Source organism: Ranitomeya imitator, chromosome 2, assembly GCF_032444005.1.
Source record: "Ranitomeya imitator isolate aRanImi1 chromosome 2, aRanImi1.pri, whole genome shotgun sequence".
Taxonomy (NCBI): domain Eukaryota; kingdom Metazoa; phylum Chordata; class Amphibia; order Anura; family Dendrobatidae; genus Ranitomeya; species Ranitomeya imitator.
In genome coordinates, this window is record NC_091283.1 from 469,762,949 (window position 1) to 469,790,502 (window position 27,554).

At 43.3% G+C, this 27,554-nt stretch overlaps 1 protein-coding gene across 2 annotated transcripts in view; it reads left to right on the plus strand.

Moving 5' to 3' along the window:
• ADA (adenosine deaminase) overlaps positions 1 to 27,554 on the plus strand; it is a 76,024-nt gene that overhangs the window by 37,687 nt on the left and 10,783 nt on the right. For both annotated transcript variants that reach the window (XM_069751246.1, XM_069751247.1), the window contains exons 2-6: positions 3,571 to 3,632; positions 5,337 to 5,459; positions 9,195 to 9,338; positions 10,507 to 10,622; positions 20,200 to 20,324. In XM_069751246.1, the coding sequence (XP_069607347.1) occupies positions 3,571 to 3,632; positions 5,337 to 5,459; positions 9,195 to 9,338; positions 10,507 to 10,622; positions 20,200 to 20,324 (570 nt within the window). The remainder of the gene's footprint in view (positions 1 to 3,570; positions 3,633 to 5,336; positions 5,460 to 9,194; positions 9,339 to 10,506; positions 10,623 to 20,199; positions 20,325 to 27,554) is intronic.

The following is a 27,554-nucleotide window of genomic DNA, read 5'->3' on the forward strand; positions in this document are numbered from 1 at the left end:
AGGACTGGGTTAAATCCTAGCACTGCAGGTCTAGAGTAGATGCATCTAACTTGAATAAGACCCCTGGCCAGTGTTAACTCGGTTTGTGTCAGTCTGTTGGATTGAGCAGAATCGAGTGTGCTGAAGCTGGTGAGTGTCCAGCCAAAATGTAAGCTGTAGCTTGTAGAGAGACAAGCCAGAGTCTCTCTCTGATTGGAGACTACATGAAACAGCTAGGAAAGTTGAGCAGTCTGTGTGATAGAATTTGCTGGAGCTCGGGCTGAAGGGGATATCGAGGGGAATCGTACCTCTTCTGTGTATGAAGTTTGCTCTGTGAGAAAAGGGCTGTAATCTGTATATATGTGTCTGCAGCATGAACTGTTTATTTGTTGTGATACCTTTGTGACCAGAAGAAGCGGTTTTGGTTTTAAATCTCTTAGAGGTTAATGAAAGCAATAAAACTGCACCTGTTTGGACCAAACAGCATTGCCTGTATGAACGCTACCTAATGCCTACCTGAGAGAATGAATCCCTACAGAGGTAAAACATGTTTTTAAAAGGCAGGGAAATCTTTTGCCTTATAGAAAGCAGCAGCTGCGAACTCCATGGTGTCCTGTCTGTATACTCTTTTGCTTCCTTCCCTGCCCAGGAGCGGTGGCATGATGAGACCATGTCCCTGTACAGTCAAACACGGCCATTACACAGTACATAGCAGAGACACATTGACAAAATTATCTCAACGCAGTAACATGTTTTTTTTAAACAAATCTAATTGTGGAACGTATTATTATTCCAAGATCTCATGATTAAAATTTGGTCTTGGGACAACTTTAAGGTGCTCATACACATAAAATTAAAGTTAATGTAAATGGCCGACTTAGAATGTAGTGACCCATCAACAAACTCTCGTAATCTCTTGAAACATTAATTAATTGTTGGATTTTCTACTTGATCGGTACTGGCTGCATTGAATAGTGGAGCTTATCGGCCAATCTGACTTGTGTATGGGGCCATCACAGATTGAACAATTGTTCGTCAAACCATTTTAATCTAATGTGTACTGCCAGCTTTAGTGTCACTGGTCTTGATGACAATGCTTCCAAATGTCCTGTAATTTTCTTTTGTTTTCGGGCTTTTCAATGTCTGTCATTGTTTCCTTCATTAGCCTTTTTGCAGGTTATGCTTGTGTGGATATCCTCACCCGTTTTGTGGCACGTGGTGTCCAGTCATACTGTGCCAGTACAATCAGAAGAACCCTGCTTATTTAGGGATTGTGGCAGCTGTTCCTAGTGGCAGTTTGAAAATTAAAAGATATATATTTAAAAAATAAATAAATAATAATAAAAAAAATATATATATATACTATGTTACTAGATGGTGGCCCGATTCTAACGCATCGAGTATTCTAGAAAATGCATGTCTACGTAGTATATTGCACAGCCCACGTAGTATATTGCCCAGCCCATGTAGTATATTGCCCAGCCATGTAGTATATTGCCCAGCTACGTAGTATATTGCACAGCCATGTAGTATACAGCACAGAGCCACGTAGTATATTGCCCAGCTACGTAGTATATTGCCCAGCCACGTAGTATATTGCCCAGCTACGTAGTATATTGCCCAGTCACGTAGTATATTGCCCAGTCACGTAGTATACAGAACAGAGCCACGTAGTATATTGCAGTCACGTAGTATATTGCCAAGCGACGTAGTATATTGCATAGCAACGTAGTATACAGCACAGAGCCTCGTAGTATACAGCACAGCCACGTAGTATTCTGCCCAGTCACGTAGTATATTGGCCAGTCACGAAGTATATTGCCCAGCCACGTAGTATATTTCCCAGACATGTATGTAACAGGTTAAAAAAGAGTTAAAATAAAAAATAAACATACTCCCCTTCCAAGGGAGCCCTTGTAGTCCTGTCACCTGTGTGTGGTGCACGCGGCAGCTTCCGGTCCCAGGGTTGGATGAGCGCAAGACCTGTGATGACGTCGCGGTCACATGACCGTGACATCATGGAAGGTCCTTCTTGCATACCATCCTTGGCCCTGGAACCTGCTGCTTGCACTGCCGAGGAGAGCACGCGACGGCGGAGGGTGAGAATAACCTTTTTTTATTATTATTATTTGTAACATTAGATCTTTTTACTATTGATGCCGCATACGCATCATCAATAGTAAAAAGTTGGTCTCACAGGGTTAATAGCAGCGTTAATGGAGTGCGTTACACCTCGGTCCATTAACGCTGGCATTAACCCTGTGTGAGGGCTGACTGGAGAGGAGTACGGAGCGGGCACTGACTGCAGGGAGGAAGGAGCGGCCATTTTTCCGCTGGACCGTGCCGGTCGCTGATTGGTCGTGACTGTTTTGCCGCGACCAATCAGCGACTTGGATTTCCTTGACAGACAGAGGCCGCGACCAATGAATATCCGTGACAGAAAGACAGACAGACGGAAGTGACCCTTAGACAATTATATAGTAGATATATATATATAGTGAAAAGACTTGGAACAGCACCAGACAAAATACCTTTACAAAGTGCTGTGCTGTTTTCCCTTTTTTTTCTAATAAAAAAAAAAAAATATATATATATATATTCATAGTTTTGATGCCTTCAGTTTGAATTTACAATTTTCATAGACATGAAAATGCAGAGAAATCTTTATATGAGAAGGTGTGTCCAAACTTTTGGTCTGTAATAAATTATATATATATATATATATATATATATATATATATATATATATATATATATATATATATATATATATAACAAAAAGCAGCACCAAAAGAAGACAGAGGGTGCAAAAAATCCTTCCAGGTATATACCAAACCTCATGCTATTGTCCAGAAAGATGAAGGCAGCACTCCAGTAGAAAAATAAGAGTATTTTATTGGCCCATGTGCGACGTTTCAATCCAAAGTGTGGACCTTTCTCAAGCTTGAGAGAGGTCCACACTTTGGACTGAAACGTCGCCACATGGGCCAATAAAATACTCTTATTTTTCATCAAAGCAAAAGGTGGCTACTTTGAAGAACCTAGAATATGACATAATTTCAGTTGTTTCACACTTTTTTGTCAAGTATATAATTCCACACGTATTAATTCATAGTTTTGATGCCTTCAGTGTGAATGTACAATTTTCATAGTCATGGAAATGCAGAAAAATCTTTAAATGAGAAGGTGTGTCCAAACTTTTGGTCTATTCTGTATGTGTGTATATACATATATACATATATATATATATACACACACACATATATATATATATATATATATATATATATATATATATATATATATATATATATATATATTACCGTACTACAAATCTCAAAGCTCCAAAATATGTTTGTTCTAGCATCAGGTAGTCCAGGTTTCCCATTGGTCTAAATCTATAAAAGGTATCCATCGTGGGAGAAGGGTCCAATTTGAAGATTGTGATCCCATACTTATAATGCACAATGGTATTGTGTTTTCAACTATGGGAAGGGAGTCTCTGTGTGAAATTTCGAGTACAATTTGTTTTATTTATGAACTTTTTGACTTATGTTTGTTTATTTTTTTTTCTGTTTTCCTTTTCTTTAGGTTGAGCTTCATGTTCACCTGGATGGAAGCTTCAAACCAGAGACAATCATCCATTTTGCAAAGTAATAATCTAATCATGCTGTATATTGGTAATAGTTAATATTTTTATGTATTAAAGAACAACCACACACACCACCATATTAAAACATACAATCTGAAAGTAGTAATAATTTAGAAACTGAAAAGGAAAAAAAAATATAGAATTTATTTCAACTATAAAATGCTCTACACTTTATTAACCAAGTTACAGTTGTTAGTTTTTAGGTCATAGTAAAAAAAAAAGGTAGGTAGTTGCTAACAGAAGCAACTACCTACCTGTTCAACCCGGCACCAGCTCAGGGAGGTCACCGACTGCTCCTGCCGGTTATTCAGCTGCTCCATCTCAAAAGAGCCGATGTTCTTCCGGGCTACTATGTTAACGGCACGTGACTTCTGGCGTCATGCTGATTGACAGCCGAATTCCATCATTTAGGCAGTGGAGAGCCGGCTGTCAATCAGCATCACGTTGGCAGTCACGCCCCATAAACAGCAGAGTGGATGAGAAGCCGCTGCTCCAACATGATGTCAGCAGAAGCCGCAGAACCACCATGAGGAGCAGTCTGTGACCACTATTTGATGGCAGAGAATGGCGCCGGGCACAACAGGCAGGTAGTAGCAACTATCTGCCTGTTAGTTTTTTGGCCCATAGTGTAAAACATTTAATACTTCTGGATAGCCCCTTTAATGATGGGTATTGGGGAAGGAAATGCTTTTTAAATCAAGGGAACATTTACACAGGGCTGTCCTTCCTTAACTCACAGAACAGTCTTGTAATAATAAGTTGATTTTTCGCAGGTAGAAGTATGCAATAACCGGACTATCTTATTTCCTTCTCAGCTTTCCAGCTTCATTTTTACTTTTTGCTTCACAACTTATTAGAGGCTTGGTGGGTTACTATTGATAAATTGATTAAAAGCCACAGCTGTTTTATATGGTTGCCAGACAGCATGTCCCAGTCTCTCTCGGGTTGTTCTTTACCTGTAGACTAAATTGATACTGAGCTGAAGAATGGACTAGGATGTCCTGCATATGCCATAATTCTACCTGTTTTTTATTGATATTAATCCAATTTTTGTAAAGCTCCTCATGTCATACTCACAGCAGAGAGGAAGCTGAGCTAAATCATGTGTACTTTAAGTTCAGAAGCAGGCCATGCGACCACGATGGCGTCGATGGGTGAGGAGACATGTTCCTGGATTTTCCTTCTATTTTCTTATTCAACAGTGAGAACTCATCGAATCATAGAATGATAAAGTTGAAAGGGTTCTCCAGGGTGATCATGTCCGACCCCCTGCTCGATGCAGGATTCACTAAACCATCTCAGACAGATGTCTGTCCAGCCTCTGTTTGAAGACTTCCATTGAAGGAGAACTCGCCACCTCTTGTGGCAGCCTGTTCCGCTCATTGATCACCCTCACTATCAAAAAGGTTTTTTTCTAGAACTTGTGCAGGACTTCCCTCTCCACAGAAAGTATATATCTTGGCAAACAAAGGAGATAGGAATTGGCCCAGGAGTAATTTAAAAGGACATGGATTGGGAAAACGAATACCAAACTCTTTTGTACAGGGTAGCAAAACCAACATCTTAATGGAGGTCCATATTAATCTTTGGTATGGAGCTAAGATATGAGGTGCTGTCTGTGAGGATTCTCCTACTATAGAGCTGTTGTAGCTGTCCTTGTGTTTTTTATTATATTTCTAATAATGTGTAATTTACCTTCATGCAGGAGAAGGCAGATCAAAATCCCAGCGGACACGGTGGAAGGACTCCTTAAGGTCATATCATATGATGAACCTCTAAGTCTGACAGAATTTCTGGGCAAATTCAACCATTACATGCCTGCCATAGCGTGAGTCACTCGCAGGCCTCCGCCAGCTTCCTGTCATTACAATTTCTAATTTGTCTTCCCCCATGTGTAGCCATTTATATACCAGATGTTCCCAGATTGTGCAATGAACGCTGATCCCAATAGTCAGTGAAGAAAAGGCGTCCTCAGGCGAATTCTTCGTTTGTTTTTGTGTAATCTTCTGGGGTTATTGATATAAAGGAAAACACAGGAAAATTTAATAAGGTGAAGGCTCGGACAAGCTGGAGGCCCAACTGTGCTTGGGATGAGATACAGTAACAGTAGCCAATATGGCAGCCATAAGCAGGACTTTACTAGCTTTGTGGGCACATGGGAAAAAGCACTCGGATTCTTCAGATTAAAAGCTTTTAAGTTGTAAAATCCATCAGAAAGTAATGTACAGCTAACAGGTTTCCAAAAGACTGGCATTTTGTACACTGGTCTTAACGAGGGCCGCACTTGTCATTTAATGAATTTGGCGCATCTCATCAGTGGCATGTATCTTCATGCACCATGCCAGAAATATCACGTAAGTCAGGGACTGGAGTAACATTTCTGGCGATTGATTAACATGACGGGCAGGCATAGCCACGTACTGTCCCACCCCAGCTTTGTCCTGCTCTGCCCATTTTTGCAGAGCTGCTTGAAACTGGCTTGAAAACACCATAAGTTGCAAAAGTTTTCAGTGTTTTCCTCAAGCTTTCTGGAAAAAACACTTTGATGAATTTCCCATTATGAGTCCTTAGTCACGACCGGAGTACTGAACCCTTTTTCTTTTTTTTTTTTCTTTTTTTACAGGAGGTGAGGTGAGGTGACAAAAAAACAGCAATTCTGGCATTTTTATTTTTCTTCTACATGATGGTTACCGCATGACTTAAGTAATTTTATATTTTGATAGATTGGACTTTGCGCAATTGGTGATATCACATTTTTTCCCCTTTATTTTTGTATGGGGATTCAAACTTTCTTATTTAATTTACATTTTTGTCCATATTTTAAGCCTGAATTTGCATTTTTTTTTTATTGTTTGTACTATATACTACAACACCACAGTATTGCAACCTTCATATCATTTAACGATCTCGTAGGAAGGCCAACCTGTGACAGGTATGACAGCGAAAGGGGCCTTCCATATTTTTTATTTATTTTTTTTACTCGCTTATAGAGCGCCATTAATTTCCACAGCACTATACAGACACCATCATGACTGCTCTGCTAGTACCAGCACATGCTCATTATAGGACTTGCAGGGTAGAGCAATGTGTGGCTGTATAGACCTGTGCTTCAACTGCAGAGGTGTGAGATTTCTAGCTCTGTAGGAATGATGTAGGATGGATCATCCACGTGAATTGAGGCAGGAGGCACAAAAGTGGGGATAAAGGAGGCGACAGGCAAAGACAAACAATGCCCATCGGACTAGACTGGACCACGTTCAATAGCCTACTGCCTGGGAGAATGATACAAGGTGTTTTTTTTGGATATGCAGGAGGAGTTGGGGGATTAAATACACATTGCTGGACTGTGGTACAGGAGGAGTTAAGGGTGGTTGGCTTTAGTGTATATTGGGAAAACCTGCTTATAGGTTCTTTTTAGTGGTAATACAGCAGTGATTGCAGGTAGCTCTGGTGGCTGCTGAAAGAGGCAGGTGCTATCTCTATAACACAGCTAGCACCCGGTATGTATGTGCAGCGCCCCAGAGACCTGGTCATTGCAGTAGTATCACTCTGCCACTAAGGGGAGTGATGGTATGTCTGATGGCACTAAAGGAGTTCATCTGACCAGGTATCACCAGCACACATTACACTTCACACTCCGGCCACTAGGGGGAGCAAAAGGTTTTATTTATTAGGCCACTCCTCACACTGGTAAAACTAGGGGTTGGATAGGAAGTTAGTCAGAAGCTGACACTGGGTTTTGTTCAGGCAACATCCCGTGGCAGGGAGTGTTGCGGGGGGGAAGATTCAGGGGGGTCCCTGTCAGGCGTGGGAACCTGGCAGGTACCTAGCGACAAGGCAGAACGTTACGGAACCGCGCCTGCACTACCTTGCGGCGGTATCCTAAGAAAGGACACGAAGCGAAGGATATTGTGGACAGTGAGAAACGAGATCAAAGCACAAAGGAGAGCCAGTAGGAGTCGTGCCCGGAGAACGGCAACATAATACTGAGGCGCGTAGCCGGTGCCCGGAACACCAAGGAAGTAACTGACTTTATGCCTTACTTCAAATACCGCAGGACAGTTAATTATAGGTTGGCTGTCTACCTTACATCACCTAAGCAGACATAGGGGGCAACGTGTGGAGAGGGGCATCTCTAGGGTCCCGGAAGAGCTCCGAGCCTTCACGTCATACGGGTGCGTCCTAGCCATAACAAACCTGGGGGACGGAGAATAGAAAGAATGAAAACAGAAGTTGTGAGGACTATCCCGAATGCTCAGCAGGGAAGCACTACAACACACAGGCGCTAGTGGTAGGCAACGATTTCCACCTGCAAAGGGAACTCTGGATGTGCCTTCGGACCGGCCGGTCTCAGACAGCCCTGTTAACTGTGCTCTGGATTGAGGATCCCGAAGTCATCAGTAAAGAGGCTGCAACCCTGTGTCCTCGTTATTGTCTGCACCATCACTATCCACCTTACTGGGAAGCCCTGGGGACATACTTCACCTGTGGGAAGGTATACCATCTAGCTGCCATCACCTCACCCCAGTGGGCCCCAAGCAGTGTCGGTTACCCTGACCGAATACCACAGGTGGCGTCACGAAACCTTGACAGACTCGTATCACCTTTCATTGGACGCCCCTTAGCAGGGTCACGGACCGGGTCCAGCCACCGTGACAACCCCAGAACTGAGACAGAGGACCGGTACCGAGTAACCTGTGGCCCTGTGTCTGGGGGCGCTTCAACTGATGCAGGCTCAACTCCTGATTGTGCTCAATACATGCACATCCCACACCTGACATACATGTAAGGTGTACGCTATCTGTAATATCGATCATGTTATTTATAAAAAATTACATGAACCAAATGGAGGCAGCACTCCAAAGTTTTATGATGAAAAATTGGATTTTAGTTGGCTCACGCAGGAAATTAAAAATATATTTTTTAGAACATCAGGTTTGGCTCATGATTCTTCATCACAAGCCGATTATCGTTGATGACTGGGCCTCCATCATGCGATGTGAAAATAGGCTATTTCCCTTGAGAATGAGAAACCCCCAAACAATGACACAATACGATCTGACTTCTCCAGACCTCTTGATGAGCCTCATAAGGAATGTTTGTAGATGTCTCAGTAATTAGTACATTCCTCATTGGGGTGTGTTCACACTGAGCCTTTTTGCTGAGTTTTTAAAGGGGAACTGAGCAGAAACTAAGTTTTTGAGGGGGACTTCAAGAGATTCCGTTTGGTTTTCATTCTAAAAACTCAGCAAAAAGAATGAGTGTGAACAAATCCTTTGGGTATGTCCACACATAGAGCCTGATTCATGAAAGCTTTTATGCCAGTATTCTGGTGTCAAACACTTTGAAAAGTCGCATAATTTTGATGAAAATCGAGGCTTCGCTAAAATTTTGCAGCTTTTGCCATTCTCATGTTATTTTCACCCATCTGAGACAAAGAGCAAGCGGCGGCGGCAACTGAGCTGTAATGTCAGATACAACTTGTGTTTTGTCTTTCCATATATAATCCCTATAAAATATGTTTCACTGTGATGATGAATGATCGATTTGTTTCTTCTTGTAGAGGTGACAGAGATGCCATTAAGAGGGTCGCTTATGAATTTGTCGAAATGAAAGCAAAGGAAGGGGTGGTGTATGTGGAGGTCAGATACAGCCCTCATCTTATGGCCAATTCCAAAGTGGACCCAATCCCATGGGGACAGAAGGAGTAAGTGATGTTTTTTTTAGATTGCAGGGTCCATAGCTCACCTAATGGGGAAGAGAGCCATCACCGCATTATAGACATATCCTAAAGATTCATGATGATATGTTCACCATCTTCTAAAATTTCCCAGATTCCCTTTAAATTTTAGACATTATAGCTGGCGGCCTATAGTTTCCTATCACATTGCTTCTGCGTATTAGTTCTCCTTGTGATCCATCTGCGGTAGGAAATCTTTACATTGTATAGTGACAGCTGCTAGTCAGTGCTGGGCATGAGGTTGGACTAGGAGGAAAAAGGTCAGTTGTCATGTAGTGACAATCTCCTGCTGATAAAACACTGATTCTATTGAAACAGCAAAATACAGCCCAGTAAGTGATACATCACAGAATTCAGGAACTCTGCTCCTACATTATGGTGCCATCGGATTACATAGCAAAATAGGGTGACAGATTCTCTTTAAATATGAATATTAGCTCATCATAAGGAATAAAACTGTCTCTGTAGTGTCATCTATAGGTAGCTACCTGTAAGTCTAGTTCAGACCTATAAAACACCCTTGAAAGATGTTATAAAAGTATCACTTCATGCAGAGGGAAAGGGTACCTGGGTGGCATTATTCTGCTATATTCAAATTTTTTCCCTAGTTATATAACTATTGGTCTACAATACAAATCCCTGTATCTAAGGCCGGTTTCACATCAGCGTTTGCATGAGCTGCGGAGGGCTGCGGACTTCCTCCGTGAAGCCCCGCCTTCGGCCGCACCTCCGCCGCTAGCTCCGCCTAATTCTGCATGCAGCCGGCATGCAGCCTGCGTACCTATCTTTAACATTAGGTACGCAGGTCGTGCGGCTGTATGCAGATGCTTCCGCATGCGTCGTTTTGACGATGCGGCGACCAGCGTAGAACGCAGCTTGTAGCAATTTTTTTTCCCCGCATCGTCAAAACAACGCATGCGGAAGCATCCGCATACAGCCGCACGACCTGCGTACCTAATGTTAAAGATAGGTACGCAGGCCGCATGCCGGCCGCTAATGGGAAACTAGCCTAACAGAGGCAGTGAAGACCAACATCCACAGCGCCACCTAGTGTCTACCATTACCATAGACTTTCCCACTAGCCGGACTGCATTAATAACAAGTTATTGTCCTTGTACCACTCTTGTCTCCACAGAGGGAACATCACACCGGATGATGTAGTTAACCTTGTTAATCAAGGATTACGGGAAGGAGAAAAAGCCTTCAACATCAAAGCCAGGTCTATTCTATGCTGCATGCGGCACATGCCAAGTAATGTATTCCAGCCCCCGTTGCTCTCTTTTATCTTCTATACTGGCATAGATTGTATTGTAGATAACAGTGCATGAGCAGGACACTGTCTGTCCTGTATGAAGTATTGGGCACATGTTATGTAAAGCATTAGCCAGCCTGCGTTGACTCATATGTCAGTGCGCACTGCCTAGGACATACGCTATATAGGTTGACAAAATAACGATATGTGATAGGAAGATAGAGGGCCTGATTCATAAATTGCATTTTTTTTAAGTTGCCTTTTTATATATTTTGGTGTTTGCAAATTTTTTTTTTTGCTCCAAATTCATCAAAATGGTTCAAACTGTTCATATATACAGTTATGGATGAAAGTGTTACCATCTGTGACATTAAATTGTTCCATAAAATGAAAATTGTTGCTACCTTTCCAAAGTTGTGGGTAAACAACTTTGTTTCAAGCATGTGATGCTCGTTCAAACTTACCTGTGGCAAGTAACAGGTGTGGACAATATGACAATCATACCTGAAACCAGGTAAAAAGGGGAGAATTTGACTCTCAATCTTTGCATTGTGTGTCTGTGTGCGCCACACTAAGCATGGAAAATAGAGCAAGGAAAAGAAAACTTTGGACTTGAGAACCAATATTGTTGAAAAATATCAACATTCTCAAGGTTACAAGTCCATTTCCAGAGATCTTGTGGGTGTAATGTGAAAAAATGTTGAAAAGTTCACTGGGTATGAATATTTTTTTCGGTCAATTGCATAAAATATAAAACTTATTAGAACTGAGCTTAGGGACAAAGCCATTCGCACAGCCTCTATGGGGTGATATACGGAGACCCTAGCATTCTAAGTTATGGATATGTAAGGGAGGGATCTGGTCGACATCACTTTCCACATCCCTAAACATTCTGCTACGGTGCCCCTGAGTGTGCATGTGCTTTATTGGAATTTGTTACCCTTTTTAGGCCACGAGCGTTATGATGGAATGGGGACCTTACCTTCATGCGATGAATCAAGGAGACCAACAACTGTTTTAAAAAGTTTAAAAACCACTTTACTTGAGTTCTTGATAACATTCTCCAACATCTGATAATCAGCATGCATTTTTTTAGCCATTTCATCTGCATAAGGCAGAGGCTCAATTCTTGGTTTCTTTACAAACGGAACAACAATGACATTCAGTACAGTTGCAGAGTAACAGAGTTCCGTTGCCCACTGCTAATATCCCACACTACAATGCAGTACACAGTGTTCCTTCCTGATCTGACAAAGATTCACTTAGTCCTCCAGGACCAGTTTGACATGTTGTCAGTAGCCCACTCCACACTAGCCAGCTACAGGAATCACAGGATGCCCCTTATGAGATAGCAATTGCCTCCTAAAGACAATGTTGGTAGGAGAGTTGGCCTCAATATCACAGCACAATGCACTGGTGCATGGAAATTGGCACTGGGTTGAGCTTGATGTATGAGATTGGGAATTCTAGTGGTTGGCTAGTGCTAAAAACGAAGACCAGCAAAAACAAAATGCATATTCAAAGTCAAAAGGTTTCTCTCTGTGTAAAGATGTATTCAATTGATTGCCTGTGCCAGTAGGTAAGAGAATAGAATTGTCCCCTACAATTGTAGACCAGAACATTACAGTGAGCTGTACTTGTATGGGCACGAGACGGCAACTATGACTATCCCATAAGAAGATCTTGTGTAACCTGTAGATTCTCTTCCATGAAAACTGTAAATCCACATGATTGTTACATCTTGGCCAACTATGGCTAACCCTTGGGTGCCTAACCAATATTCCTACTATCCCAGCACACAGTGATGACATAAATCATACATGCATCACCATGGACATTGGGAAAACTCTATACTATATAAGAAATTGTGCAGCTTCCAGAGTAATGACCAAGTCCATATTTTGCCAGATTATCTGACAGGGTCAAAAATCAAATTAGTTCCTCTAATGTTTCTTTCAATATCAAATATGGGTCTCATTCAGATGATTCAGTTCCCTGTAGTTATCCCTCTAGTCTAGTCTGTCCGGTTCATCTACTGTTTGTTTGTGATACAACTTCAGGTAATGAGTGAATGGCTTGTGTACTCGTACTTGTACCGTACTGCAGGAAGGTGTTGACATAGGTAGCTATAGCTGCATGACTGAAGAAGGGGAAAGGCCATAAACAAGGTAGAGTTCATTGGTTTTCATTAACTTTCTTACCTTGTAAAAAAATGGCTACCGGTATTCTTTCCCTTTTTAAACTTTTACACACTTCAACTATAAGCAGAATCCTCAGACTTTGTGGGGGAATGAACTTTTTAACTTCGAACATTATTATTATTATTTATTGTTATAGCGCCATTTATTCCATGGCGCTTTACATGTAAAGAGGGGTATACATAATAAAAACAAGTACAATAATCTTAAACAATACAAGTCATAACTGGTACAGGAGGAGAGAGGACCCTGCCCGCGAAGGCTCACAATCTACAAGGGAAGGGTGAGAATACAGTAGGCGAGGGTAGAGCTGGTCATGCAGCGGTTTGGTCGATCGGTGGTTACAACATGCATTCACTACACAGAACATGTAATATGCATTCACTACACAGAGGATTACTAGAAAGTACAGTCACAGGCAGATCACTTATAAGTCATACAGTAAAGTCTAAACTGAAGACATTAACAAATGACACAGCAACATCTAATGCTTGGTCAACACAGTCCCCACTACATAAGCCTGCAGCTGTTGTATACTTCAGAAATGATGTGACTCTTCCCAATGGGCTGTACCTGGTATTGCATTCACTTAAATGCAATAAGAGACACAGCCTGTTGTGGCGTCGTTTATGGTGAAAAATAGTAATCCTTTTTATGATCTGAAACAAATTGTCATCGATGACACCAAAAACTAATACTATTACAGCTGGCTCAGCATTACATGGCAGGGGTGCCCTTGGGACCCCTCAGGCAGCAGGACCTGAGAGCAGCTACTACCTTAGCACCTGATGAGGAATTACTACCTGGACTACCACCTATCGGAATTTTTTTTAATTTCTAGTGAAGATCTCAATAACAGAAGTTGTCGAAAGTTGTATCTTCAGGAGCACACCACTCACCAGCTTCCTGATTTTGCCGCGAACGGTGCGCTCCTGAAGATTGACAGTTTAGCATAATTGCACGTCTTGTAAAAACTGTGCTTTCTCCCACTCTGCTCACAGAGGTGCCTAGCATGGAAGTAGTACAGTGGTGAAATTAGTGTTGCTTGCAAGCAGTGAAGCATAGAGCCTGCAAGCTACACACACTCCTTACCTTACCTGCAAGCTGCACATGCTCCTTACCTAGTTAACCCTGCAAGCTGCACATGCTCTTTACCTTATTAACCCTGCAAGCTGCACATGCTCCTTACCTTATTAACCCTGCAAGCTGCACATGCTCCTTACCTTATTAACCCTGCAAGCTGCACATGCTCCTTACCTTACCTGCAAGCTGCACATGCTCCTTACCTAGTTAACCCTGCAAGCTGCACATGCTCCTTACCTTATTAACCCTGCAAGCTGCACATGCTCCTTACCTTATTAACCCTGCAAGCTGCACATGCTCCTTACCTAGTTAACCCTGCAAGCTGCACATGCTCCTTACTTTGTTAACCCTGCAAGCTGCACGTTCTCCGTAGCTAGGATTAAACTGCAAGCTACAAGTGCTCCTTACCTAGGTAACCCTGCAAGATGCTCACGCTCCTTACGTAGGTAACTCTGCAAGCTGCACGCACTCTTTACCAAGTAACTCTGCAGGCTCTCCTTACTTAGGTATCCCTGCAAGCTGCACATGCTCCTTACCCAGTTAACCATGCAAGCTGCACGTGCAACGTAGCTAGGTAAATCTGCAAGCTACACATGCTCTTTACCTTGGTAACCTTGCAAGCCACTTGTGCTCCTTACTTGGGTAACCCTACAAGCTGCATGCGCTCTTCAGCTAGGTAAGCTAGATGACCTAGGTAAAGAGTGTGTGTAGCTTGCAGGCATTATGCAATACTGAAATACCGCTCTGATAACTTTACGGTAGCTACTTTCACACTGGCGTTATTTTGCCAGACGTCGCAATGCGTCTTTTATGGCAAAAAACGCATCCTACAAAGTTGTTTGCAGGATGCGTTTTTGCCCCATAGATTAACATTGGTGATGCATTGCGACGCTTTGCCACACGTCGCAACCGTCGTGCGACGGTTGCGCCATGTTGTGGCGGACCGCCGGGAGCAAAAAACGTTAAATGTAATGTTTTTTGCTCCTGACGGACCTCTTTTTCCGACCATGCATGCGCGGCCGGAACTCCGCCCCCACCTCTCCGCACCTCACAATGGGGCAGCGGATGCGCCGGAGAAATGCATCCTCTGCACCCGTTGTGCAGTGCGTCAAACGCTAGCGTCGGAATCTCTGCCCAACGCATTGCGACGGGGAGATTCCGACGCTAGTGTGAAAGTAGCCTAAGGAGCCATGCACCATCACATTATGTGGCCACATTTTCAAACACTACTTGCTTGCTGGAATTGAAACCTTTATCGTTTACTTCCAGGTGTCTCATAATTCAAAAGATAGAACATATCTCTGGTATAAGTTGCATCACCTTTTTTGTCAAACCATGAATTAATGATCTTATGAGGATAAAACAGGCCTATGATTTCATTGGTAGCGATCTTGTTTAATCCACAAATCCACCACTCATCTAGTCGCGGAAACTGATGCTTCACTGATTCATCCGCTCCACCTTGGGGTATAGAAGACAAAGATACAAAGAAATAATAAGATGATGTCATCAGTTGTTCTGTGTCATCGATACTCCTTGTCAGCAGCTATTCTTTGCTTAATACCAGTAATTCCCTAAGAAATAACAACATTAAGTCATTTATATTGTGAAGCCTGAATTCAAGAGCATCAAGTTCAGTTCTCACATTACACTGGAGAATTTTAAAGATTTTGCTATTTAAGTTGTCGATAAAAAAAAAGGTGCAGGTTGTCAGAGTTCCTCCCCAATCAGAATACCACACTAACAAAACCTGAAGCCACAAATGAGGATTGACATTGACATTCCTTGCCCCTAGTGGTTGGCTGAGCCCCTGCAATTGAAATTTTGCCTTCACCCAAATGGGAACCTGTGGGCTGCACTGAGAACAGGAGAAAGTACCACCCACATTTAAGAGAAATGTTTGCTCCATGGGAGTAAAATTATAATATTTAGCAAAAGTTCCTATTATTAGATCCTCCTTATTTTAATTGGTAATATTTCAGTGGTGACTGTGTAATCTATGGTTTCATGCATAAAATGTGCTGTATTTTGTACTTTTCAGCTACATATATATTTGGACAAAGACAACATTTTTGTAATTTTGGTTATAGACATTACCACAATGAATTTTAAACAAAACAATTCAGATACAGCTGAAGTTCAGACTTTCATCTTTCATTTGAGGGTATCCACATTAAAATTGGATGAAGGGTTTAGGAGTTTCAGCTCCTTAACATGTGCCACCTTGTTTTTAAAGGGACCAAAAGTAATTGGACAATTGACTCCAAGGCAATTTCATGGACAGGTGTGGGCAATCCCTTCGTTATGTCATTCTCAATAAGGCCAGGATCACACACAGCGAGATACGGCCGAGTCTCGCAGGTTAAAACCAAGCTCTGGCACCGGCACTCCAGAGAGGAGCATGCAGCCGCACAGCAATACATGGAGCTGCACGCTCCGCTCCAGAGTGCCGGTGCCAGAGCTTTGTTTTAACCTCCGAGACTCGCCCGTATCTCGCTGTAGTGTGACTCCAGCCTTAAGCAGATAAAGGCCTGGTGCTGATTTGAGGTGTGGTGCTTGCATTTGGAAGGTCAAAGGAGCTCTCCATACAGGTGAAACAAGCCATCCTTAGGCTATGTGCACACGTAGGAAGGGGGCTGCGGGTTCTCCCGCGGGTTTTTCCCCAGCGGATTTGATAAATCTACAGGGCAAACCCGCTGCGATTATACCTGCAGATTTATCGCGGTTTGTGTTGCGGGTTCCGCTGCGGGTTTAATCCTGCACTTGTTTTACTATTGATGCTGCATATGCAGCATCAATAGTAATGTTAAAAATAATGATATACTCACCCTCTGACGTCCCGATCTCCTCGGCGCTGCAGGCGGCGGTCCGGTTCCAAAGATGCTGTGCGAGAAGGACCTTCGTGACATCACGGTCATGTGACCGTGACGTCACAGTCATGTGACCGCGACATCACCGCAGGTCCTGCTCGCATAGCAAACCTGAGACCGGACGGCCGCGTGCAGCGCTGAGAGGTGAGTATATCATTATTTTTTATTTTAATTCTTTTTTTTTTTACACAAATATGGTTCCCGGGGCCTGGAGGAGAGTCTCCTCTCCTCCACCCCGGGTACCGCCCGCACATTATCCGCTTACTTCCCGCATGGTGGGCACAGCCCCATGCGGGAAGTAAGCGGATCAATGCATTCCTATGGATGCAGAACCGCCGCGATTCTGCACAAAGAAGTGACATGCTGCGGGTTGTAAACCGCTGCGTTCCCGCGCGGTTTTTCCCGCAGCATGTGAACAGCGGTTTCCACAGGGTTTACATGTTACTGTAAACGCAATGGAAACTGCGGCGGACCCGCAGCGGCAAAATCGCTGCGGTTCCGCGGTAAAAACCGCAATGTGTGAACATGGCCTTAAACTGCGAAAACAGAAAAAACCCATCCGAGAAATTGCTACAATATTAGGAGTGGCAAAATCTACAGTTTGATACATCCTGAGAAAGAAAGAAAGCATCGGTGAACTCATCAATGCAAAAAGACCTGGGCACCCACAGAAGACAACAGTGGTGGATGATCGCAGAATAATCTCCATGGTGAAGAGAAACCCCTTCACAACAGCCAACCAAGTGAACAACACTCTCCAGGAGGTCGGCGTATCAATATCCAAATCTACCATAAAGAGAAGACTGCATGAAAGTAAATACAGAGGGTTCACTGCACGGTACAAGCCACTCATAAGCATCAAGAATAAAAAGGCTAGACTGAACTTTGCTAAAAAAACATCTAAAAAAGCCAGCACAGTTCTGGAAGAACATTCTTTGGACAGATGAAACCATGATCAACCTCTACCAGAATGATGGAAAGAGAAAAGTATGGCGAAGGCGTGGTACAGCTCATGATCCAAAGCATAGCACCTCATCTGTAAAACACGGCGGAGGCAGTGTGATGGCTTGGGCATGCATGGCTGCCAGTGGCACTGGGTCACTAGTGTTTATTGATGACTAGATGGTGGCCCGATTCTAATGCATTGGATATTCTAGAAAATGTATGTATGTATGTATGTATGTATCTATATAGCAGCCACATAGTATATAGCACAGGCCACGTAGTATATAGGAACCACGTAGTATATAGCAGCCGCGCAGTATATAACATAGCCATATGGTATATAACACAGCCCACGTAATGAACAGCACAGGCCATGCAGTATATAACATAGGCCACGCAGTATATAACATAGGCCACGCAGTATATAACTCAGCCCACGCAGTATATAACACAGCCCAGACAGTACATATCACAGCCCACGCAGTATATAGCACAGCCCACGCAGTATATAGCACAGCCCGCACAGTATATAACACAGGACACGCAATATATAACACAGTCCACGCAGTATATAACACAGCCCACGCAGTATATAACACAGGGCATGCAGTATATAACAGTGGCCACGTAGTATATAACAGTGGCCACGTAGTATATAACAGTGGCCACGCAGTATATAACAGTGGCCACGTAGTATATAACATTGCTCACGTAGTATATAGCAGCCACGTAGTATATAGCACAGCCCACGTAATATAGCCCACGAATGAATTCTGAGGTATTCAGGGCCATACTGTGTGCTCAGATCCAGCCAAATGCAGCCAAACAGATTGGTCGTCGTTTCATACTACAGATGGACAATGACCCAAAACATAAAGCCAAAGCAACCCAGGAGTTTATTAAAGCAAAGAAGTGGAGTATTCTTGAATGGCCAAGTCAGTCATCTGATCTCAACCCAATTGAGCATGCATTTCACTTGTTAAAGACAGACAGAAAGGCCCACAAACAAACAGCAACTGAAAACCACCGTAGTGAAGGCCTGGCTGAGCATCAACAAGGAGGAAACCCAGCGTCTGGTGATGTCCATGAGTTCTAGACTTCAGGCAGTCATTGCCAACAAAGGGTTTTCAACCAAGTACTAAAAATGAATATTTAAAATTATTGAATCTGTCCAATTACTTTTGGTCCCTTTAAAAACAGGGTGGCACATGTTAAAGAGCTGAAACTCCTAAACCCTTCATCCAATTTTAATGTGGATACCTTCAAATGAAAGCTGAAACTGAAAGTCTGAACTTCAACTGCATCTGAATTGTTTTGTTTAAAATTCATTGTGGCAATGTCTATAACCAAAATTAGAAAAATGTTGTCTCTGTCCAAATATATATGGACCTAACTGTATAATATCACAAGGTTTACTTTGTCAAATTCCTGTACGGGCAAATTGTAGAGGTTATCCTCAACTTCATTCACTCTCACCACAAAAGGTTAATGGATGACCCTGTGATTGGATGCCCAGCGGGCATAACTTGAAGCTTGCATCTCCAACATGCATGTCTAACTGCCACAGGTCTTTAAACAGTAAGTAAACTTTTGGGAAATATTTTATATATTTAGGCCCTTTCATTCTGAGTAGATAGCTTGGCGCCCAAGTCCCCACCAATTGCTCAACAGTTTGAAGTGTTCAGCTCAGGAGACAAGAGTGCAGAGCAGAGAACGGATGCAGTAGAATGGCATGAGCTTACTACTAAGGCTACTTAGGCTACTAAGGCGTCGTTTTGGAAAAACAAAGCATCCTGTGCCCGCAGGATGCATTTTTTTCTCCATAAACTTGCATTAGCGACACATTGCGACGTATGGCCACACGTCGCATCCGTCATGCGACGGATGCGTCGTGTTTTGGCGGACCCTCGGCACAAAAAAGTTACATGCAACTTTTTTTTGTGCGCCAAGTCCACCATTTTGCGCGGCCAAAACTCCGCCCCCTCCTCCCCAGACATTACAATGGGGCAGCGGATGCGTTGAAAAACTGCATCCGCTGCCCCCATTGTTCATTTCTTTCACAACGTGTGTCGGTACGTCGGGCCGACACTAGTGTGAAAGTAGCCTATGCCGTACACCGATGTGTGTGCATGCTCAGACAGGAACTCTGTCCTTCTGTCTTCTGAGCTGCGCACTTCTAGTAGGATAGGATTGAATTGGGTTCTCATGACACTGATCCCCATCTATCTGCTCAGTATTAAAGGGCTTAAAAAATATTAACAATTTCCCAAAAGTTTACTTACTTTTTAATAGTATTGGTCGTCTCGTGTGGGCCAAAGGTATCTTTTGTGCGCCTTAGAGGTCTAAGGATGCCCAGGTGCTATAGTAACCCCTGCACCCACTATAGTTATGCCCCTAGTGACACAACGTTACATTAAGCCTCAGTGATAGAGGTGTGATTCATACCTATGCATTGAATGTTTTCTTCTGATCTCCTTTAGACTGGTCCTTAGAGGTGGTGGAACTTTGCAAGAAGTATCAGAATGACACCGTAGTAGCAATCGATCTGGCTGGTGACGAATCTCTGAACCTCGAGGCGGCTCCAGGGCACAGGGAGGCATATGAGGTGACCTTCATACAGTGACGTTACTATGTACAATATGTTAGTTGTAAAACATTAGCCAAGGGGGCATAAGGTGAAGGGTGAACATAGTAGGTTTCTTGTAGAAGACAACCCAAAAAATAGCCTCCCAGAGAAGTCCATAACATGCCCACCACCCCTGGGAAAAAATGCAGACCAACACCAGCATAGCAAGTATAATGGCTGATATTCATGGATTCCGGGAACACACTTTAGAGTGGAGGTCTGTAGCTGACGGCTGTCAGGGCACGCTGGGAGTTGTGTTTTCACAACCTCTGGAGAAGTATAGGTTGGATAACGCTGCTGTGAATGGCATAAATGTTTACTGGCGGTGCTGTCTATTTTAGGTACCGTATGTCAGCTCGGTGGCCGAGGTTTGTGGATAATTCTCTACCTCTCTCTTGTGGCAATTTTATGTTTGTGTAAGAAGCCAGTGGATGGAACAGTGGAGCTCTGTGCTCTCACAGCCCCGCTTCTTGTTCCTCTTCTGCCACTGACCTTGTGTAGCTTCATATTTATAATCAGTTCATTGTAGAAAGGAATATTTTTAATCTGGCACATGAATGAGTGGCTACACACTGAGTCCCGACTTATTGATGTATCTTTACTAATATCCTTCTGATGACAATCTTACATCTTACAGTTTAACATTATATACAGTGATTGTTAATTAAGGGGTTCTTCACAACCCCACTATTGTACCTATGACTTGACATTTTCAAACTAGACATGGTTAATGGGGTTGTCCTATCAATAGACTGGACTGACAGTTGATAACATTGAGGAAAGCTACAAGCGATGACATATTGGTATCTATAAATATTATATGACATATATTATTGGCAGTCATATACCCCATAGTCTTAACAGGTTGTCTAGAATGCTTTTTATGTTCAATGTAATTTTTTTATACTTCTTTTTACATTTTTCCTTTTAAATTAATTTTTCATTTTCTGTAATGAAAAAGAAATGCAATTTTCACACTGGCAACTAGGCCAAACATTGGATTCCTACTGCCTGTTGGACACATGGACATCTGCAGAAATAGATCCTATGCTGTCTGCTACATATTGAGTGACACCTGTCATCGTAATTATGTCTGTGATGATAATGAGACTTGAAAAGTCATCTGTAGAGATGGGCAAACCTGAACAGTAGAGTTCAGCGTCTGTACTGAACACCTACTGTTCGAGCACGGACACCAAACATGGACTTCACCAGGACGTACGTGTTACTGTTTGGGTTTGGCTTGATTTTTGTTCATTCTGTCTCCCAAGAATCAGAATAGAAAGCGATCAAAAAATGTAATGTGCCCAAAAATGGTACCAATAAAAATGTCAGCTCATCCCGCAAAAAGCAAGCTATCACATGACTCTGACGGACGAAATATGAAAAATGACAGCTCTCAAAATATGGTGATGCAAAAACTAGTTTTCGCAATAAAGAGTCTTTTAGTGTGTGACGGCAGCCAAACATAAAAACTCAATTTTAAATCTGGTATCGCTGTAAGCGCACCGACCAGAAGAATAAAGTCACCTAATCACTTATACCGTATGAGGAACTGCATAAAAAATAAATAAAACCAATTCTTCACATGCTGTTGGTTTTTTTTTTCATTCTGCCTCCCAAAGATCGCAGTAAGGCTTGGTGCACATTTATCCTGCGCTCTACGCTGAGCGCTTACACCGGGGTTTCCATGTAAATCTCTGAATTACGTGATTCAGATGGAACCTCTGGCAGAAGATTCCCTATAATGAAGCAGATGGAGGCACTGTGGACGCCATAGGACCTGTGATCTGGCAGTGTCCGTATTTTTAAAATTGCACAGTTTTGTGCTCTTCTGAAAAGAAGGACACTGCTGAACAGAGAGACGGAGTCCAGAGTAACTGCTGCAGCATCATTATAGTGAATGGATCCATTGGGGGTTTCAACTGATTGCGTGATTGTAGCCTTAGTTTAAACCTTTAGCAACCGTCGATACTCATTAAGCTAAGTGTACTTATTTCCTCATCGCCGTTTTAAAACAGCAGTCAGGAACAAGGCTGTAGTGCCCCCCAGAGTTGGAAAATCTCAGGGGTCTCGGCTACCAGGGGTGGCCGAGACCCCAGAGAACATGATCAGGGCCGGATTTTCCACTCTCTGATCATGTGATTGCCGTTATTGCATGCCAAGATCTGCCAGCCAGTACCCGGCAACAATAGGAACCTTTTTCCTATTGTTTCCTTTGATCACGATTAGAGAGCACCCGATGCAAACTGGAGGAGAGGTGGCATTTTTTTTTACTATTATCGTTTTCCTATAAATAACATTCTAAATATATTAATTGTTCATTGTGCATATAAAAATGCCAGGTATCTTTTTAAAAGGTGCATGTGTTTTGGCATTTTGTTGTGGCGCTTTTTAATGTCTGTCTATAACTAACAATATCACATGTACACACACATTCACATAAATGCAATGCAGACATACACACTGTACTTCTCTCTCATGTATATGTGATTTGTGTATACACCCTATACACACACACACAGAAATAAGATAGGATTTTGGGCAGCAAGTGCCACGAAGAAGATGGGGGCCCCCTGTCACCATCACAGGGGAGCAGTGGGGGAAGGTAAAGCGATATGCACAACTAGAAGGCAGAAAGTGTAGAGGGGGCAGGGAGAGTGCAGCTTTTCTTGGGATGGAGGACAGGAGAGGGTCAGGACAGAGACATAAACAGGAAGCTCCGGTACTCCCTTCAGGCCACTGTGTTCCTCTGGAGCCTCCCCTCCCCCTCCTGACCGTGCCGACAACAGAGCTAAGCCTTGGCTTGGAGCAGTGCAGGAGGACACCACTGCCAGTAGCACTTTCTTCACTGCTAGCAGTAGCTTCAGCAGTGACTGCACAGCCCTCCTGGCCACATGCTGCAGCAGTGTCGCCCATCATGCTGGTTGGCGGGGCTTACTGCTGTCGGGCTCCAGGAGCAGTATAATGAGTGCAGTGAAATGTCTGTGCTGAGCCTCCCTCCAGTAGCTAGACACTCCGGGGAGGGAAGAGATCCAGCCCGCACCTATGCTGCAGTCTGAGCCAATGATCCCCACCATTATACCAGGCAATGCAGCAGGGGCTCAGCTTTTCTCTCTTCTTCTGAAGGGCGGGGAGAGGCGGAGCTTAAATCGAGCATGCAGAGATGCTCAGAAGAGAGACTGTTTAAGTCAGGGGCCCACCGGGGGATCCACCGATTCCCCGGTGGGCCAGTCCATAATGCACCTCATCGCCTCCTCTCCCTAATAACTTTTTTAAGTCCCTGATAGCATCATAATGAATTGTGTGATGGGTAGGACGCTATCGGGGACTTAGCACCCTCCTCCACATCCCAATTCATTTTACATCTATATCTGACATCCTCCTTCCCCTACCAGTCCCCCTGTTCATAAGTCCATTATAAGTCCCCTTTCTTCCCATCCCAATCCCCCACATCCTTCATTGTCCTCTCCCTTACCCCCATTATTGTCATCTCCCCTCCTGCACCCCATCATTGTCCTCTCAGCCACCTCCATCATTGAGCTCTCCATCTCCATCATTGCCCTCTCCCCGCCTCAATCTTTGTCCTTCCCCCACCTCAATCATTGCCCTCTCCCTCACCTACATCATTGTTCTCTCCCACCACCTCCATCATTGAGCTCTCCATCTTCATCATTGCCCTCTCCCCGCCTCAATCTTTGTCCTTCCCCACCTCAATCATTGCCCTCTCCCTCACCTACATCATTGTTCTCTCCCACCACCTCCATCATTGAGCTCTCCATCTCCGTCATTGCCTTCTCCCCCACTTCCATCATTGTCTTCCTTCATTGTTCTCCCCAACCAACCTTATAATTGTCCTCTCCCCCACCGCCATCATTGTCATCTAACCTGCACCCATCATTCTCCTGGACCTCTCCCCAGTGTATTGTTAAAAAAACCAAACACAACTACTACTCACCTCTCTGCCTGTTCCCCTGCAACCTTCTCTCTGACACAGGCGCGCCGGATTCCTGTAGTTCTTCTGCCATTTTCTCTTGAAGTCAGCGCAGCTGCAGGGATCGCTCCCTGCTCGCCACACATGAGAGCTATCTGGTCATGGCTTGGAGAAACAAGCCAGATTGCCCTATTAGCTGTCCTGCAAGGGCCCTCTTCTACCTCCAGGGTTCAGTGCAGCTGCATCGGTGGTATGTCCGCCCCGTATCCCAGTGCCAGATTTTGGTCGGGGAAGCAGATTCTGATGCAATTGGCTGCATTTGTAAATATTATTTGCCTTGCTTAGGTGTTTGTTTGCTTCATAATAAAGATTTATATAGTTAAAATTCAGGAAGTGTAAATGATAACATATACATGCCTCAACAGGTGGCTCTTGCTAATGTGAGCAGCCTGTGTGGCCCAAATGTGCCACCATGGCCTGCAGTGTCTCTGGACTTTCCCTTGGAGAACATCTGGGACTTTATTCGTCGGCAATTACAAATTTCAATGCACTTAGTAGGTTATTATTCTGAGTATATGAATTGTCTGGCATTGAAAGATTCACTTGAATGGAGCTGGGTTGCAGTAGCAAACACAGCCTATGGACAAGAGTGGCGCTGTTTCTGATCATAAGCAGACCCTATTTTCCTGGTTTTGTATACTCCTTCGGAAGCAAATACTGTACTGAGACGTTATCACTGTGCCATGGTGCCAACCATGGTAGTAATCATCAATATCTCAAGACTCTATATCTGGTGACTGCACAAATTTCAGTATTTTATAAAAGGGCAGTAAATTCCTCATCCACTGCAGTTAAGTCCTGGTATTTTACAATCGGAGTAAACAACTGATGATATAATAAGGATATAATAATATAATACATAGCGAATTGTAAGTGATTCAAAGGTTATCATAGGCCGAGTGCAGGAATCACCATATTGTGCCCAAATACAATGAAATGACATGGATTTCTGGGTCACATACAATTGTATGATAGTGTTTGCCCCCTTCCTGATTTCCTATTCTTTTTCAAATTTAAATACTAGACAAAGATAACACAAGTAAACAAAATTCAGGTTTTAAATGAAAATCTTTATTACTAAGGTAAAAAGAAATCCAAACGGTGGCCCTGTGTAAAAAAGTGATTGCCCCCTAAACCTATTAACTGGTTGGTCCACCCTTAGCAGAAACAACTGCAATCAAGCATTTGCGATAACTGGCAGTGAGTCTTTTACAGCACTCTGGTGGAATTTTAGCCCACTCATCTTCGCAGAATTGTTGTAATTCAACCACATTAGAGAGTGCATGAACAGCCTTTTTAAGATCACAGCATCTCAATCAAATTAAGGTCAGCACTTTGAGTAGGCCTCTTCAAAGTCTTAATTTTGTTTTACTTAACCCCTTTCTGACATTAGACGTACTATCCCGTCGAGGTGGGGTGGGCCCCTATGACCACCGACGGGATAGTACGTCATATGCGATCGGCAGCGCTCACGGGGGGAGCGTGGCCGGGTTTCAGCTGCCTATCGCAGCTGACATCCGGCACTATGTGCCAGGAGCGGTCACGGACCACCCCCGACACATTAACCCCGGCACACCGCGATCAAACATGATCGCGGTGTGCCGGCGGTATAGGGAAGCATCGCGCAGGGAGGGGGCTCCCTGCGGGCTTCCCTGAGCCCCCCGCAGCAACGCGATGTGATCGCGTTGCTGCGAGGGTCTCCCTACCTCCCTCCCTGTAGCAGGCCCGGATCCAAAATGGCCACGGCATCCGGGTCCTGCAGGGAGGGAGGTGGCTTCACAGCGCCTGCTTAGAGCAGGCACTGTGAAGCCTGCAGCACTGTAAGTCAGATCGGTGATCTGACAGAGTGCTATGCAAACTGTCAGATCATCGATCTGTGATGTCTCCCCCTGGGACAAAGTAAAAAAGTAAAAAAAATGTTTCCAAATGTGTAAAAAAAAAAAAAAATTTTTTAAAAAATCCTAAATAATGAAAAAAACAATATTATTCCCATAAATACATTTATTTATCTAAATAAAAAAAAAATAAAATAAACGTACACATATTTAATATCGCCGCATCTGTAACGACCCGAACTATAAAACTGGCCCACTAGTTAACCCCTTCAGTAAACACCGTAAGAAAAAAAAAAACGAGGCAAAAAACAACGCTTTATTATCATACCGCCGAACAAAAAGTGGAATAACACGTGATCAAAAAGACGGATATAAATAACCATGGTACCGCTAAAAAACGTCATCTTGTCCCGCAAAAAACGAGCCGCCATACAGCATCATCAGCAAAAAAAATAAAAAAGTTATAGTCCTGAGAATAAAGCGATGCAAAAATAATTATTTTTTCTATAAAATAGTTTTTATCGTATAAAAGCGCCAAAACTTAAAAAAATGATATAAATGAGGTATTGCTGTAATCGTACTGACCCGAAGAATAAAACTGCTTTATCAAATTTACCAAACGTGGAATGGTATAAACGCCTCCCCCAAAAGAAATTCATGAATAGCTGGTTTTTGGTCATCCTGCCTCACAAAAATCAAAATAAAAAGCGATCAAAAAATGTCACATGGCCGAAAATGTTACCAATAAAAACGTCAACTCGCCCGCAAAATACAAGACCTCACATGACTCTGTGGAGCAAAATATGGAAAAATTATAGCTCTCAAAATGTGGTAACGCAAAAAATATTTTTTGCAATAAAAAGCGTCTTTCAGTGTGTGACGGCTGCCGATCATAAAAATCCGCTAAAAAAAACGCTATAAAAGTAAATCAAACCCCCCTTCATCACCCCCTTAGTTAGGGAAAAATTAAAAAAATGTATTTATTTCCATTTTCCCATTAGGGTTAGGGCTAGGGCTAGGGCTAGGGTTAGGGCTAGGGTTGAGGCTAAAGTTAGGGTTAGGGTTTAGATTACATTTATGGTTGGGAATAGGGTTGGGATTAGGGTTAGGGGTGTGTCAGGGTTAGAGGTGTGGTTAGGGTTACTTTTGGGATTAGGGTTAGGGGTGTGTTTGGATTAGGGTTTCAGTTATAATTTGGGGGTTTCCACTGTTGGGCACATCAGGGGCTCTCCAAACGCGACATGGCGTCCGATCTCAATTCCAGCCAATTCTGCGTTGAAAAAGTAAAACAGTGCTCCTTCCCTTCAGAGCTCTCCCGTGTGCCCAGATAGGGGATTACCCCAACATATGGGGTATCAGCGTACTCAGGACAAATAGGAC